General features: G+C 51.6%; 1 protein-coding gene across 1 annotated transcript; it reads right to left on the bottom strand.

Annotated features, from left to right (window-relative positions):
• Positions 1–4,819: 4,819 nt before the first annotated feature.
• PG985_009387 (uncharacterized protein) lies at positions 4,820–6,087 on the bottom strand (the record flags this gene model as incomplete). The annotated part of the gene is made up of 2 exons (XM_066829155.1): positions 4,820–4,854; positions 5,856–6,087. 2 exons carry the CDS (start codon positions 6,085–6,087, stop codon positions 4,820–4,822), a joined length of 267 nt encoding a protein of 88 aa, XP_066684067.1.
• Positions 6,088–14,938: the final 8,851 nt, after the last annotated feature.

Raw genomic sequence — 14,938 nt, 5'->3', positions numbered from 1 at the left:
CTATAATGCAAGTCCACGGCAAGGAGCCCTTCTAAACAGCACCGTGGCAAATCTTATAATGGCCATGCAATAATCATGGTTGACGAAAGGTACACAATATAAGAAGCTGCAAATACAAGCGTATTCAACTGTCAGGAATTTACTAATATTACCCCCTATTAGTTCAGCTCTCCCGACTGAAATCAATGCATGATAAGATCTACCAGATCGTCCATAGCTATCATACGTATTATATATAAAGAATAGATCGTGGGTATTTGTACGTACTGTACATTCATTCATAGTAGTATAATGGATATATCTGAAAACATCTCCTGAGCGGGTAGAGCATGTGAAAGAACTACGAGGTACCTATTCGAGAGTAAATAAGGCCAGGCGCATTCAAGGACGGCCGGTTTCTCCTGACACACCTGGGTGCATACACAGCTGGGGGAAGTCACAGCAAGTATTAGAGACTTCAACATGTAAGAAGTAAAGGAAAGGCAAGACTGATAGAACGAGTCGGCTCACAACCCGATCACGTAAGAAGCTTGCCCAAAGTTTGCATCGACCTGTTTCCGTAGTGGCGTCCAAGGGGTCATTTCCGTCTATATATACCGTCCAATAGACGCAGACAGACCACTTGAAACGCGGTGAGAGCGCTGCGTCTTCCAGGTTGGAGTTTGCTCTTCCACGGACAGCAAGGCTTAGCATAACACAGCATCAGACCGCGGGTATGAAAATAAACAACAACATATACACCACAACCAATAGCCAACCATACATATGCCAACTGATCATTGCCGCGGAACCGCACTATCAGTCATTGGAAAAGGGAGCTCCACGTCTCGTCTCTGTCTTTCGCGCCCTCAAACGCATATACGCGCGGATAAAGGGGCCCCCGTGCGGATCCGGCGGGCGGGTTGGCGGCCCCCAAGCGTGACTCAGGTCTTGTGACTAGCCGTCATGCGGGTTGGCTGTAGGTGTGTGGCACGTTTCTCCCCTTTTTGAGGGGGGAGGGGGGCCGACCGGCTTCGGGTTCCCGGTGTGGCCGATGTTGCAATTGCGACTCTGGGCAACTGCACGCACACGAAAAAGGTTCGGGGTTTTTGGCTTGGCTGGTAGGCTGGCTGGCAGACGCCTATTTTTCTTGATGGGGTTGAAACTTGTGCAGTGCACTGACACGCTGGGACTCAAAGGGGAAGGAGATCAGTGATCCAGGTCAATCAGTCGGCCGGGGTAGGTTTTTGGTTCATTCCCCTCTTACTGACTGACTGTTATGCAACGTTGCAGATTTCCATTTACCCAGGCTAGATAAGTTTAAGACGATATCCTGCCGGGATGAGGAAACCGGACAAAAGCATACGAGTTCGAAAAAAGGTTGGCCAGCAAGTGGGTGTGGAAGTAGGGAGTCAGCACGTTATCTCAAAGTAGTAAAGACAGACCATGACGTGTAAGCAATGCTGACGAAGGAATCAGCCTAAGCGCTCGGCTATTTGAGATGCCCCGATTTACACTAGACGCGATGCTACGGTGTAGGTGGTGCCCCTATCTCAAGATAGGCAGGTAAGAAAGAAGAGGGACATTGAAGCACAGGGAATGTCGGAGACACGTCTTCTCACCTAGCGGAGAGAGAAAGGGGAAAGAACCATGATCTGATGGGACGGCTCGCCCGCTTGCTTGCCGCTCGGCTGGTTGAATGGAGACGGTCCGGATGACTTTGGGGGGTGATGGATGTCCATGTATGTGTGTGTTTGGTGTGCTTGATCTCATGTGCAGGATCTCCTGCCCCCAAAGAGCAAACAGGTAAGCATAAACCACTCGATACGCCAGAAAGTAGAGTGGTAGTAGTCGCTGCGTGATGTCAGAACCTTCCTTTGACGCCTGCCACATCTCTTGGGGGCGGCCGGGCAGGTGTGATGCTACCTAACTATCTCTATCTACACACCTCGACTCTCATTTTGCCGCCGAGGATGCCTATTCGAGCCGTGAACCCTGGCCCGACCCCGCACTGGGGTCTGATTCTTCTCAGGCGGTCGGTCGATAAAGAGGCAGAGTCAGATGATGGATGCGTGTGTGGGTTGGTGGGTTTCTTGAGGTGGTAATCAAATCTCGGATCGTCAAAAGGGGAGGGGGACAGGGTGTTCGGCAGGGTCGAGGCGTAGGGCTGGGTGTCATGTCATCCGGTTCTCTCGGCTCTTTCTTTTTGTCCATGGTATTAAGCATTGGTCCATTACTAAACCGCCGAGTTCATACCCATGCTATGTTCACAAGTTGTATTCATTCACACGTTACTACCGATGGTCTATTGATGTGGTATCTCACATTCGGTGGATGAAGAACCATGATTAACTATACCTAACTCGGCTCGGTGATAAGAGAGACGATGGCTACCTACTTATCTTTTCAGAAACGGGCTCGCTCCCCTTCTCAACAAAAACCCCAGGTCGGGCGGAGTTCGGTGTTGAATGGCGCCGTGATGTGTGACGGGGGACGCGTTGCAACGTCTCTGCATTTCTGTACCGACGGGATGGATCGTGCTAATGCGGCCCAACCAAATAGTGATACGCAAACAGTACCATGCCAATATCCGCGCTTCGACCCCGCCTGTTTTGCGCCGGTCTCGACTAATCTTGTTTTGATATGATATAATATTTATGGACGAGTGTGTCGATATTCCATGTACGAGCTAGACAAGTTTGCATCGCTCGTGCATGAGACTCCCACCTCGTGTGCCATTGTCGTTGGCTGCAGTGATTATAACGCAGGGTTTGGTGTGGTGACAGTGCATTGTACAATGCATGCTGCTGCATAAGTAACCTTATGTGTGTGTATGTTTGCATCTATCTGGGCGGAAAGGAAGAAAAGGAAGGGGCAGGGGAGGAGGGAAAACCGCGCAGTCATACCTATCTGCATGCCGAACCAACAGAAAGCTTGGCGACAAAGCCGTTGTTGTTGCGGTGAGCGCAGATCTTGGGTCGGGGGGTCGGTTCGCTGGCGCCCAACGGCCCGAGTTTAGGGGGGGTTAGTCTCGGCAGTAGTGGTCTGTCTTCTTTTCGGTGATTGCTTGCTTTGCGCCTCGACAACCTTGGCGCCTTGCACGTAATAATATGATAGTAACGCCATATTCAACGGCCCTGGATGATATGATTACTGATGGTGGAAGACATCCGCGCGCTCACGTCCGCATCTGATCACACATTGTTCGCTTGCTCGCTTGTGAAATCCCACATATCTCATATCAGCTCTCCTCTGACGCGCCACGGAATTTCCTTTTTTTTTTTTTTTCGGGGGGTGTGGCCGGACCGGCCGGAGAATTCCGATATCGCGAATGCGGACAACGTCGTAGACGCCACACCTATTCTACGTGCGGTAGGACAACTCTGGACAGTCCCAAAAGGCCGTCGAAGACGTATCAATACCTACCCCTAGTAGTCAATGCGGAAAGCCATTCACAGACGCCGCTCGCTCGCTCCCGCAAACCTGAACAGGCAGCTCTTGCTTGAGCCTGCCACCAACATAAGCGATGGTTGTGACTACCTACCAATGACAGCTCCCCAAGTCCCTCCGCCATGTACTGTATATATGCTTTGTTTTGCCGCGGAGCGTCTCTTCAGTCGCGCTAACTGCCTGTCTCGTATGCATGTCATCACTCACGCCCGTCCGCCCGCCGTCCCGCACCCAGAGAGAGACAAGAAGTCAATGACGCAGTGTCTCTCCCCCCAAGCAGCAATAAAGATAACAAACTACTACTACAAGAGAGAGAGAATGGAAGGAGAAAAAGCAAAGCGTGTTCGAAATGCCGTACATATTGACCCGGACCGGAGCGTTTGGGCGTTTCGACCCCACCCGTGCTACTACTAATTCGTCCGAACGTCATGTCGTCTCTCCTTTTTAACCTGCCGCCTACCTTAGCTAGCGTAATATGATATATCAGATTCCACGCCAGCTTTTTTACAGTTATGACCCTGCAGCTGTCAGTTGCCTGTCATCCGATAGAGCTTGTTCAGTGTCCACACCAAAAAGAAAAAGACAGGAAAACGGGCAAGGATCATGGGCTCTTGCTTAGCGGCGCTTTCCTCGATGATCATCGGCTCTTTATTCGCTCCCGATCGTGCGCGTGCCGCCAGCAACGGAGTTGTTTGCCGCGTAACGTTACGTGATTGGATATCATAGTCGAGTCGACGTCCATACAAAGCATTATTCTTTTGTGTTACTACTTCCGGTTCGATACCAGCCCAAGCTCGCAGAGAGCAGGTCACCCTCAAATATAGCCATGGGCCTTCTTCCTGCTTCTAGTACTGAAAGCAAAGCGAATATTCTCGGGCTCGGGGCAACAGTCTACGTAAGCCGAGTATATACGTGGCTTTTTCCTTGGCTCTGCCTGTCTCGGCCATATTGGCACTCGATAGCAAAGAGGAGCGGATAGCTGCCGCATCGCCACTTGCATCTGAGACACACCCAAAGAACAGGGGGGCCCAGAATGCGGGGTGCGTTTGTGGCATTTGTCCCGTGTCATAGATCGCGTCTTTTCCAATATCTGGGTGGGGATCTGCAGAAAAAAGAAACAACTGCGAGGCCTCCTTTTGTTTGTGCGTAGTAATAGTAGTAGTGAGTATTGAAGTGATATTGATATTGATAGTGATGATGAGTTTGATTTTTTGATTATTTTGATTGCTCATGGATTTCTGAATGCTGTGATAAACACCTTTGCTATACGAATTCCAAACCCAGCCTCTCGTGTGTGTATATGTGTATGTGTGTGTTTCTGTTTCTTCGACTTGGGTAGAAAACAAGATCCAAAAAGAAAAGAAACAAAACCGAAAAGCCACACAACACATTACTCCTCTTCCCACCAAAGCAAAGCGAAGCCCCCTTTTAGCGTGCCGCTTGGTGAGTCAATCACGTCCCGGCCTTCCCCCAGATGACACATGTAGATTTCCAAAAAGCAAATCCGGCCCCCATGAGTTTGTTGTTGTAAGCAGAACCAAAACTCCACAATAAAATCACTAACTCCGTTGAATGTGTGTGTGTGCCATGCTGTTTTCTTGGCGATGAATCCGTCCCGCCCCGGCCTAGAAGCCTCAAGAAATGGTCGTTCATGTTCGTGGCACCGTTGCGAGATTAGAAGGCGGTCGAGGTGGTAGTAGAGATGAGAGGAGTACGAGTAGGATGGGCTGTGTGCAAAATAGCAAAAGACAAAGTATGGTTGGTGGTGATAGTTGGCGCCCTGCTCCTGGCAGAGAGCTTCTTTTCTCTCTCTTTCTCTGTTTCTGTTTCTCCTCGCCTTTTTCGTCTGTTTCTCCTTCTGGGAGCTTTTAGATCTCGCCCGCCGTCTGTTGCTTCTTGACCGGGGGCCTCCGGCGCTTGGTGTTATTCCGCTCCTCCTCGTACTTCTGGACCGCCTCCCGGTTGTACTCCGTCCGCGTCATGGGGCGGTTGGGCTCCGTGTGGAGCCGCAGGTGCTGCCGCCAGTTGTCCCTCCGGTTGAACTTCTTGGGACAGAACTCGCACGTCACTTCTACCCCCAGACCATGTTTCCTATAGCCAGACTGTTAGTAAAGATTGACTGACACATGATAGAGAGATATGGATTGGGTTGGCTCTGAATAAGGAAGCCAAAAAAAAAAAAAAAAAAAGAACGAAAGTAGGAAATACATACGTATTTTGATGGCGCCGAAGGTGCTCACGTCTCTTGAACGCCGTCTGCTTCTCACAACCGGGGAAATCACAGACGTGGATCGCCTTCGGGATCTTGGACACGGGAATCTGCTCCTCGCTGATGTCCTTCTTGGCCTCATTCCGGCCGTGGACCTTCTGGAGCGACGTCCCCCGCCGCTGGGCATTGTCCATGTAGACCTTCCGCTTGACGTTACTCCGCAGGACCGACGCGGGCGCGTTCTGCCGCGCCGTGTCCAGGTGGATGTGCATGGCGGCGGGCTCGGGGATGCTGTAGTAGTTGCAGTCCAGGGGGTGCTGGTGCTGGTGCTGCTCCGTCGTCATCTGCGGCGGCCACGGCGGGTACTCGTCGTAGTCCTGGTTGAAGGTATAGGACGGCGTGGGGCCCAGGGGAGGGGACAGCGCCATGGGCGGCGAGCCGGAGGTCATGGACTCATGGAGGGGGTAGTGTTGTAGTGCATGTGGGTTGGTGGACTCGAAGGGGGCGCCCGAGGGCGGCAGCGGGTTCCCCAGGACATGATTGAAGTCGAAGTCGATCATCTGCTCCTGGAGGTGAAGCTTGCGCATGGGAGTCGAGAGCATATTTTCAGACGACATTGAAGGGGCATATTCCGACTTGACATCGACGGGATAGTAGCCGCTGAGGTCAGAGGTTGGAGGGGTCATCTCATATCCCATGGAGGTGGAGGTGGCACAAATGACGGGCTCAAATTCTTCCATGGCTGATCGGGGCGGCTGGTGTTGATTGGGAGTTGATCTCCCAGATGTCGGTGTGTATGGGTCGCAGGCAGAAGAGGCGGTCGAGAAACTTCGTGCGGAAGAGGCACTGGACAGAGGTTGGCTTCCGAAGTCGAGGTCCTCGCCGTTAAAGCCAACACGGAATCCCAAGGGCATTCGCTGCTGGTCCATGGTGCGTGTGTGTGAGTGTGACGCTAGTGTCGACTTGTAGTCTTGTATTACAAGGACCCCGTGTTCCAATAGCCGAGGGAGCGGATGGGTTCAACAGCTTGCAAACCTCGGGGATTGGGTGTCACTGGATGGGATAGGCTGATTGGGCTTGGGACCAAACAGGCGGAGAGGTAGATGATAGTTCCTCTCGAATTCGTTGCAAAGGAATGAAGAGGATATCTCGTTAGATATACTGGGAGAATCGATAAGCCCCAAAAGTCGAAATCTAAGATTGATCCAAGCCACTCCCTGGAAGGGAACTACTATGTTTCATGAAGTTACCAAACCGGCATGGTTAAACACAATGCTTCTTAATCTTGTAGGGGAGAAACTCGGGCCGCGTAGGTACAAGGCGAAGAGCCTCGAGATGGAATGGGAGGAGGGGGGAGGTGTGCGAGATGTAGTAGGTGGCGTGCTTCAGTGCCTGTTGCTTGAAGAGTGAATGCAAGCCTCCGGGTATGGATGGGGTGTGGGTGTGGGAGTGGGATTGGGAGGATGGGATGGGGTGGGTGTATCGTCCGAGGTTTCCTGGGTGCTTGGCCTCCATCACTCCTCATACCCTGCTAGGCTAAGCGAGAAAACGAGAAAGTATCAGGGCCCGCATTAGCTAACCCAATAGGTCTGAAATCATGTCGAACTATTTGAGAGGTGTTGTACGTGGTATTGTGCAGGTGTAGGAGGTACATTGTGCCAACCAACCGCCGACCCAGAGACCTGGTTCAGTCCAGTCTGGTCTAGCGCTCCCAAATTACAAAACAACCAACACCAAGAATCCACTTTACGAGATACCTGCTCACCTACGTTATTTTGCCATGGCCAGAGAAAGCTGGCAAAGAGGGCCTGGCGGAGTAAACCGTGAGCTGCAATTCTTATAATTAGAAACCTCGAGGTCGTGTACCCATGCGCATATATAGAAGCTAATGCAGGGTACAGCAAGCAAATCTTCGTCAACTGACCTTCTAGATGCTCAGTAGAGCAGAGGCCACAGGAAAGCAGTTACCTAGTTAGCTGCGAGACGATACCGCGTCAGTCTCGACTTTTCGAGACACAGCTGACAGCAATATCTTGCCCGCTGGAAGAACCCGAGGAATGGGCAAAGTCGGATCGCCGCCCCGCAAGTCTCAAGTGGCTTTTGCTAAGACAGAAGAGCCAGATCTGCGGAGTGGCGCTCTCGCTGCGGACAATATAATCTAGACCCCGACCCAAACAGAAAGCTACTAATTGGGAAATATTGAGGGGAAGACCTTGATTGTGTGTGTGTGCTGGATGATGCCAGGAGCATCGTGACCACGAACGCCGTTGCGTGCCTGTCTCTGTCCGAATGCATCCGTCCAGTCTGTCTGGACCTGCAGATGGGTTGTTTGCCCAAAGTTCATCTTGTCACGTCTAAAGAAAGCTCATGAGGCTTGGTTGGGGGTTGATCCCGGTCGCCCACGAGCGCTGGGCTTCTGCAGGGGTTGGAGCCAATGGCGACGGTAGACAGCCGACATGAATGCCTCAGATCTCAAGATAGTTGCATTGGGGGCCGAAAAAAGACTGTGGTGGCCTCGCAGATTTCTCATGGGGCTCGGAAGGGATGGCGATCTTACGAGCCCGTCTCCTAATGGGGGTTCGAATCAGACGCAATGAGACCTTGGTGGGAATCCTGGGGAAGATCAGCGCGACTGAATCCTGGCTCGCTGGCTGCAGTACTCGGTATAGTAATCAATGCTGGCTGTCTGTCCTTCTCAAGTTGGAAGAGGAGGGGGCGGTCGGCCGAGTGGATGGCCGACCGGCCATGCAATGCCGTGCATTACCGAACGAAAGACCCCTGGTTCGTGTCAGCTAGATTGAGCAGCTAGAGGTTTCTTTTTTTGCGTACGGGTGTTGAAAGAACTTACTGGGCTGAACGAGCCGCCTTGGTTGCTTTTTTCATGAGTTTAATGGAAGCAAGAGCAGTAGGTAGATACGTAAAGACGATAGCTTGGCTCGAATGGGGGAGGGGAGGGGTGGGAAACTGAACACTCCTCCTTTCCTCCCCTTGTCTAGTGCCTCCTAGGTGAAGCCCCCGGGCCCACTCTCTCTGTAGGCCGGAGGCCATCTCCAATCATTGTATTGGCTGGAGTGCTGGCCGCCTGCTATTGAACGAAAAGGTACCTAAACTCACTGCACAGAATGGTTGATTGATGTCCAAACACACATACATCACATCAACAAGCCCAAGTGTCTAGTGCCCAGTCAGGTTGAATGGCGATGCATTATCCGACATTTCGAGCTCCAGTACAGGCGATTCTTTTCTTACGAAGGATCCCCTACCCGACCCGATCCCTGTATAGTTTCTTTACGTAGGTGGTAGATACATGTAGGCAGAAAATCTATCGGTCTCTCGATGTCTCTATCCACATCTTTTAGTCGTTGATCGTGTATCATGACGGCTTAATTCTGATGGACCCCTGAGCGCACGCCAGCACCGCACCTCATTCCTAGCAACGTACTATTTTGCATTGTCTTGGCGGTTAGTGAAGCCGTTTAGATAAGCAAGTAGTAGACTTATCCATCTGGCCAGGTAGGCGGTAGGTAGTCTTTTGGTTAGGAATGAGGCCCGCACAGAAGCAACCAAGTACACGTAGCTTTAGAGGGTGGCTTTTTTTCGCGTACCGCGCTTCAGCCAGCTGCAAGTGTGCGTTCCGAAGGAGGCCGAAACGTGTCGTTATCCTAGACCAGTCGCCGGGTCTATTTGCTTGCGCCCAGCTAGCAGCAAGTTGGTATGCAACATTGTTTGCGACTTGGGGAGCCTTGGTCTGGGTTGGTGTGTACAATGCAGACCGTGATCATCAGCACCTTAATCTGCTTCGTAACGGCTTTTTTTGCTCATTGTTGCGGCAGGTGGGGGAGTGGAAGTGGCAGATCTCTTTTTGATTGATCGGCGCGAGACCAGCAACCCTGGTTCCTGAGAGTCGTGCCGAGCGTGTGTCAGCAGAGGAAAAAGCCAGCGCCGCCCCCTCACCCACCCCCTGCCCGCCAGCTAAATTGAGTTGACTCTCTCGGCCGTAAATCCCCTGTAGTAGTGCTTTTACCAGCACAGGGCTCTTTCTGTAGGAGGATTAAAAACGTAAGATTGTTTTAATTAGCGGCTATCTGTCCGGATTCGTCACCCCTCGCCAGACAATAATGGAAACCCCGCTACCATTGCCAACTTCCACGAGACGAGAACCTCATGTTTGCCTGTCACTCGGAGAGAGAATTCGTCGCCAACCCCTACCCAACTTGAACTGACCAGCAGGAGCACGGCTCTCGCGGAGAGTTCCAGGCCCGACAACGTCAGGGCCCAGATGCCTTGCCAGGGTAGGTGACAGGTTCTCGATCAATTCTGCCCTATCCCGTCAATCCCATCTTCGCCCCCTGTTCTGCAAAGTTGCAACTAAACCCTGGCCAAGCCAGTACCCAGTCGGCAAACAGCTTGCTTGGACTCACCGGTGAGCATGGGCTCAAGGCCGGTGAAGCCAGCATCGACGACTAGGTTGTTCTCTCTCTTTCTCTCTCTCTGGATCTCGAAATAGCATTGCCGGTTCTTGCCACATCGTGACAGGCTGGCTTACGATTCTGGTTTACTGCGGCTATGTCTCCTTTGATGGTAGCATGGGACGTTGGGTCGGAGTTACACACCTCCGCACTCTGCCGCGCCTTGTATCACCCCGGCCACTGGGAGCCGCAGGGTGCGACCGCGGACAGTGGGTGGCAGTGGTGACACCATGGCTTCCGCTGCACCCGAGAACACATGAAAGTCTCGTTCGGAAACCCGCCATATCCCACGGGCGGACACATCTAGCCCCTGACTGAGGCTCGGAAAGCTCCACCACCCCTGTCCCACCCCCAACGACGACAACAGGCTGTTTTCATCTCATATGATACTGAAATCGACGATCCTGGATAGCTTCTCGCTGGGGTAAAGTGCCGCTCTTTTCCCACACTGCAGGCAGCCGTATTCGTGAGCTGGATGCTGCGGTAAGCAGCCATCTGCATACAGCGGTACGAACTCGATCCTGCGCTTTTCGGCTGCCAGCAGGTGGTCGACTCGAGACAAAGAGCCCTGATTGGCTGGTCCCGAGATATCAAGAACCATAATCCCAATCGGTTCGCACAGTATTACTCGGATCAACTCCAAGACACGGCAGCCTGCAGCTTAACATGACAAACCATCACAAACCATCGAGGAGCTAGTACGAAGACCTTTGTTGGACGGATCGTGAAGCCAAGAGCGCAACCGACGGCAAAAGGGCCTCTTCCTTCGTGGCCCCGGTATACAGCCTTCATGGGGGTCTATGATACTGACATATCATGTGAATTTTGTTGCGGTATCGTGAAAATCGGGCCCTTATGTCTGTTCGAGTGCGGTAGTCTCTGAATAGGTAGTTTTAAGCAGACCGTCGAGTATAAAACCTTTCAACAATGCCACGATCGTGAAACCTTTTTACAAACTCCCGTAGACTCCCATGATCTACTGCCACTTCCATCACAAACATTATATTCTCAAATACCTTATACCAGTCGATTTTCAACCCTTCCAACTCAAATTGGATCATCATGTGTAACAAGAAGGTTTACATCTACGACTGCCCTTCCGCCCATTTGAGGAATGAAGAGATTGAACCATGCGCCAAGAAGCGAAAGGGACAAGCATGTGGAGAGGACAATCCCAATGAACCTGACGTGAGAAAGGGAGGGTGTAATGTCCAGCAGGAGCTCGCTCAAGGAGTCTGTCACGTTTGCGGGAAAGTGAACGGCCGAGACTAAGCAAGTCTTCGTCGAATTTCCTTTCTTCGTCGTCAAAAGCCAAAAAGGGTGCGTATAACAGCTGAGCGTCGGAATTTTCTGTCTAATTCGTTGAAATAGGAAACTGCCAGCCATGGTGTTGACTGGTCACCTGCAGATTAAGTAGGCATGTGCTGCCCAAAAATACTTTTGGTTGCAGGTGGACAGGGGGTAACAAAATTGCCAAGAACAGACAGTGATCGGGTTGTCGTTTCTCTTTTCAACGCCATTTCCAGTCTTTCGGTTCGAGAAATCTTGAACTGTGCTCTGTCATTCTCTAATAGCGCAGCGAATAAGAATATATGATGTCTCTCCTTCAGCCTTATAGGTGTAACAGTTGCACAGCGTGACGCCACCACCGGGACAGTGCACTAAAGTCGTGTAACAAAAAGGCACATGACTCTGGAATAGACTACTGCTCAAATTTAGTTACGAATCCACCTGCTATACAAATTTTCGTGTGCCGTTCAGAGTCATATTGAGAAATCTGTCACGAGCTTGGAGGATCAACACACACTCCTACGCCACCTCGCTGAAGATTACTTACAACGGAAGTTCCCACGCAGGATGACAACACGTACCTACCAGCGAATCAATGCACGCATTCCTTCGGTTGGACACCAAGCACTACCCTCTTGGCGGATTTGCACCCGTCATGCCCGTGTGGTATTAGGCAGTTCAAGCGGTTCCTCCGGCTTGGAGGCATGTCGCCTATGCAGTGACAACCATCAAGCGTTATCTAATTCAAGTTGCGACTGTATAATGGATCATGGACACACACATAAAGGAAAAGAAAGGGGTACGCATTGGGACTGATGAAGAGAAAGTACCATGGTTGACTGAATTTCGAGCCGCATCAAAGAGTCAGGATAGCTGAAGTGGCTGTGTCCTGGTGAAATAAATATATCCTGGCCTGTAAATCAGTCGACGGTGGTGTCACCATCGTGGTGATGGCGATGGCAATGCAAAGTGGAGAGGAGAGGGTGTTGACCCCCGACATAAAGCGAAGCACAGCAGAGTAACACAGCATATCAAAAATACCAATCAAGTCCATTTGGCAGACTCTAGCTTTATTTACCCGCCTGCGAAGGGTGGCACGACATGTTCTGGGCCCAATGCCAGTATTGCCAGGAAAGCAAGCCTCTCTCTTCCCCCATTTACTCTACTCGGGCGTCATATTTTGCAGCCATGGTCGAGTTGTCGTCGACTTTAACTCTTCTAGAAAAGCAATGATTCTATGCAGGGTCGAACTTTCTTACACATCATTACAGCGGGGCCTGAAAGCTTAAAATTCCCGCCCCAAACTCCACTAACAGCACTACTCTAGCGAGTGGTCCATACCTGCAAACAAACAAACATCCATCGTTAGCACATCACGCTGAGCTTTTTTGCCGGGCCTCCATTCGGGTTGCCGACCCAAAATGTGTGGATGTCTCTGATCTCGGGGTTGTGGGATGAACCGAGGACTCTTCACGTGTGCGAACTCTACCACCTTCCTATCTGGAACCTGCGCATCGTGTCTGCAGGACTGGCGATCCCGGCTTGCCCAATCCAGACGGTCTCCCCGCCCGCTCAAGGATGGATGTGCCTGTGCCAACCGAGTCCAATGGCGACCCGGGTCGGCTGTCGACGACCTGCAGAAATGAGGGGTTTACCGTCCCTTCGCCGCATCGGGCACAAGCTGACAGTGTACGAATGCGATTGCGCACCCTGCCAGACCCCAAGACTCCTTGACCACCGTTGCCTCACGTGGAGATCGTGAAGGGGAGTAGGGGACATGGACTACCTTCCTGACCCCTACACGCCCCGATACACGCATAACCAACAACGTCATTGATTCTATGCGTCGAAACGGTGTATATCTCCCAGCCTTATGTACGAAACTAGCCAGATCCGAACGGAGTCCGGACATTGCCGACTTTGACTAGCCAGGGTCTCTCATTTTACTCTAGCTCTTCTAGCCAGCCTAGTCTCGACGGATGGCGGTATCTCTAGCAGCATAAACAGGCAGGGGAAAGAAAACATTGAGCAAACATGGTTAAGTAATAAACCCCAAGATAATTTCGAGCGGCTAACCTTAGATGATCTCAATCACAGCTAACTACCTACCCATACGAGGATGAGATAAAAATAGACGGCGAACAACCCTGGTCTATCGCCTTGTCTTCCATGTCTTGTTCTGTACCGCACGTCATGCTCGTGGGCTGAAGGCTGGCATGTCTGGGCGCAAAAGACGATGACAAAGAGGAAATGTCGGCGTTTGGAAAATACAAATACGTACCTATTCGTTAACTCCTACGGCCATGTAGTGAGTCCGGAGCCGACGGGCAGATCTGCGCCGTGCTTCCCATGGGTGACGTATATCACAGCAAAGAAAGACGATCCATGGGCAAAGCAGGCTTGGACAGGCTGGTTTCGTTCATCACCCAATCAGAATTCGAGTTCCGAGCAAGCTTTGGCTATTGGTCCTTTGGAGAAACCGGCATGTGACCTCCATTTCGGTTATCTTCGATGGTGTTTGAGGTTGGTTACGACGAGCCCCCGGCCGGCCCTGGCAACATCTGGCAGCTACCCGGTCAGAGTCTAATATCACATTTTTCGCCATCATCAGCAGCCATGGTACGATTTTGGACGTCGAGCAGGCGATCTCGGCCTTGTCAGATACTGGCAGCACTGACATTTCGGAACCGCTGTTGGGTAACTGCGTCGTTGGGGGGCCATTCATCTCGCTGAAACAGGGCAGGACAGCTCTGTGCCTCGTTCTATCTCCGATCTTTGACCTCCTCTGTTCACTAATCACGTCACGAGCGCATTGAAATCGGTCTTGTATCTCATTTACAGCGTGGTCCAAACGGAAGTTCCCGCGGGATCTGACGGGGTTTGACGGGATTTGGCGACAGCAAGGACGTCCAAATATAACCAGTCTAACTTACGCACGCTTGCTTACATGTCGACGACTACCATCGGCTCATGCAGTGTATGTTTGGCAGTGATGCCTGCCCGGAGAACGATAGGAGATGAAGGAGGCAGAGACGACTTCCATGTTTGAGATATCACCAACGAGAGTGCGCCTTCGCACGATGAATGGCTAACGGGAAATCCTATACTTAGAAGCAGCTTGAGGCCACGAGCTGCATGGAACGTGCATGGAGATCTCGGAATACGAGATTCCATGCTTGATGCTATCGCAGCTTTGATACGGACTACTGAGGTACCAACCGCAACTTGCTATGATGCTATGTCACCATACTAGCAGCAAAGGACCAAGGCACGGTATGCATGTTCGTCACCATGTAAATGGAACCAGCTGGCTTTCTTCCCATTTCAAATTTACAGTACAGAGCCGACCTCCCGACCACCAAGAGCCGTAGTATCCACGAGGCGCCGAGCAACAGAAAGAAAACGAAGAGGCTTGCAGAGAGAGAGTCCCTCCTGCAAGCCAGCCCCACCCGGGACTGGAAAAGCTAAGCTGTAGAAAGGACGGCTGCCCGTCTTACCGATTCGCTACAGACGCCGGATCGAGATTAACGTTCGGCATTGC

Source organism: Apiospora marii (assembly GCF_038362585.1).
Source record: "Apiospora marii strain CBS 49790 chromosome Unknown utg000005l_segment0_segment0, whole genome shotgun sequence".
NCBI lineage: Eukaryota > Fungi > Ascomycota > Sordariomycetes > Amphisphaeriales > Apiosporaceae > Apiospora > Apiospora marii.
This window is presented reverse-complemented; position numbering and strand designations above follow the sequence as displayed.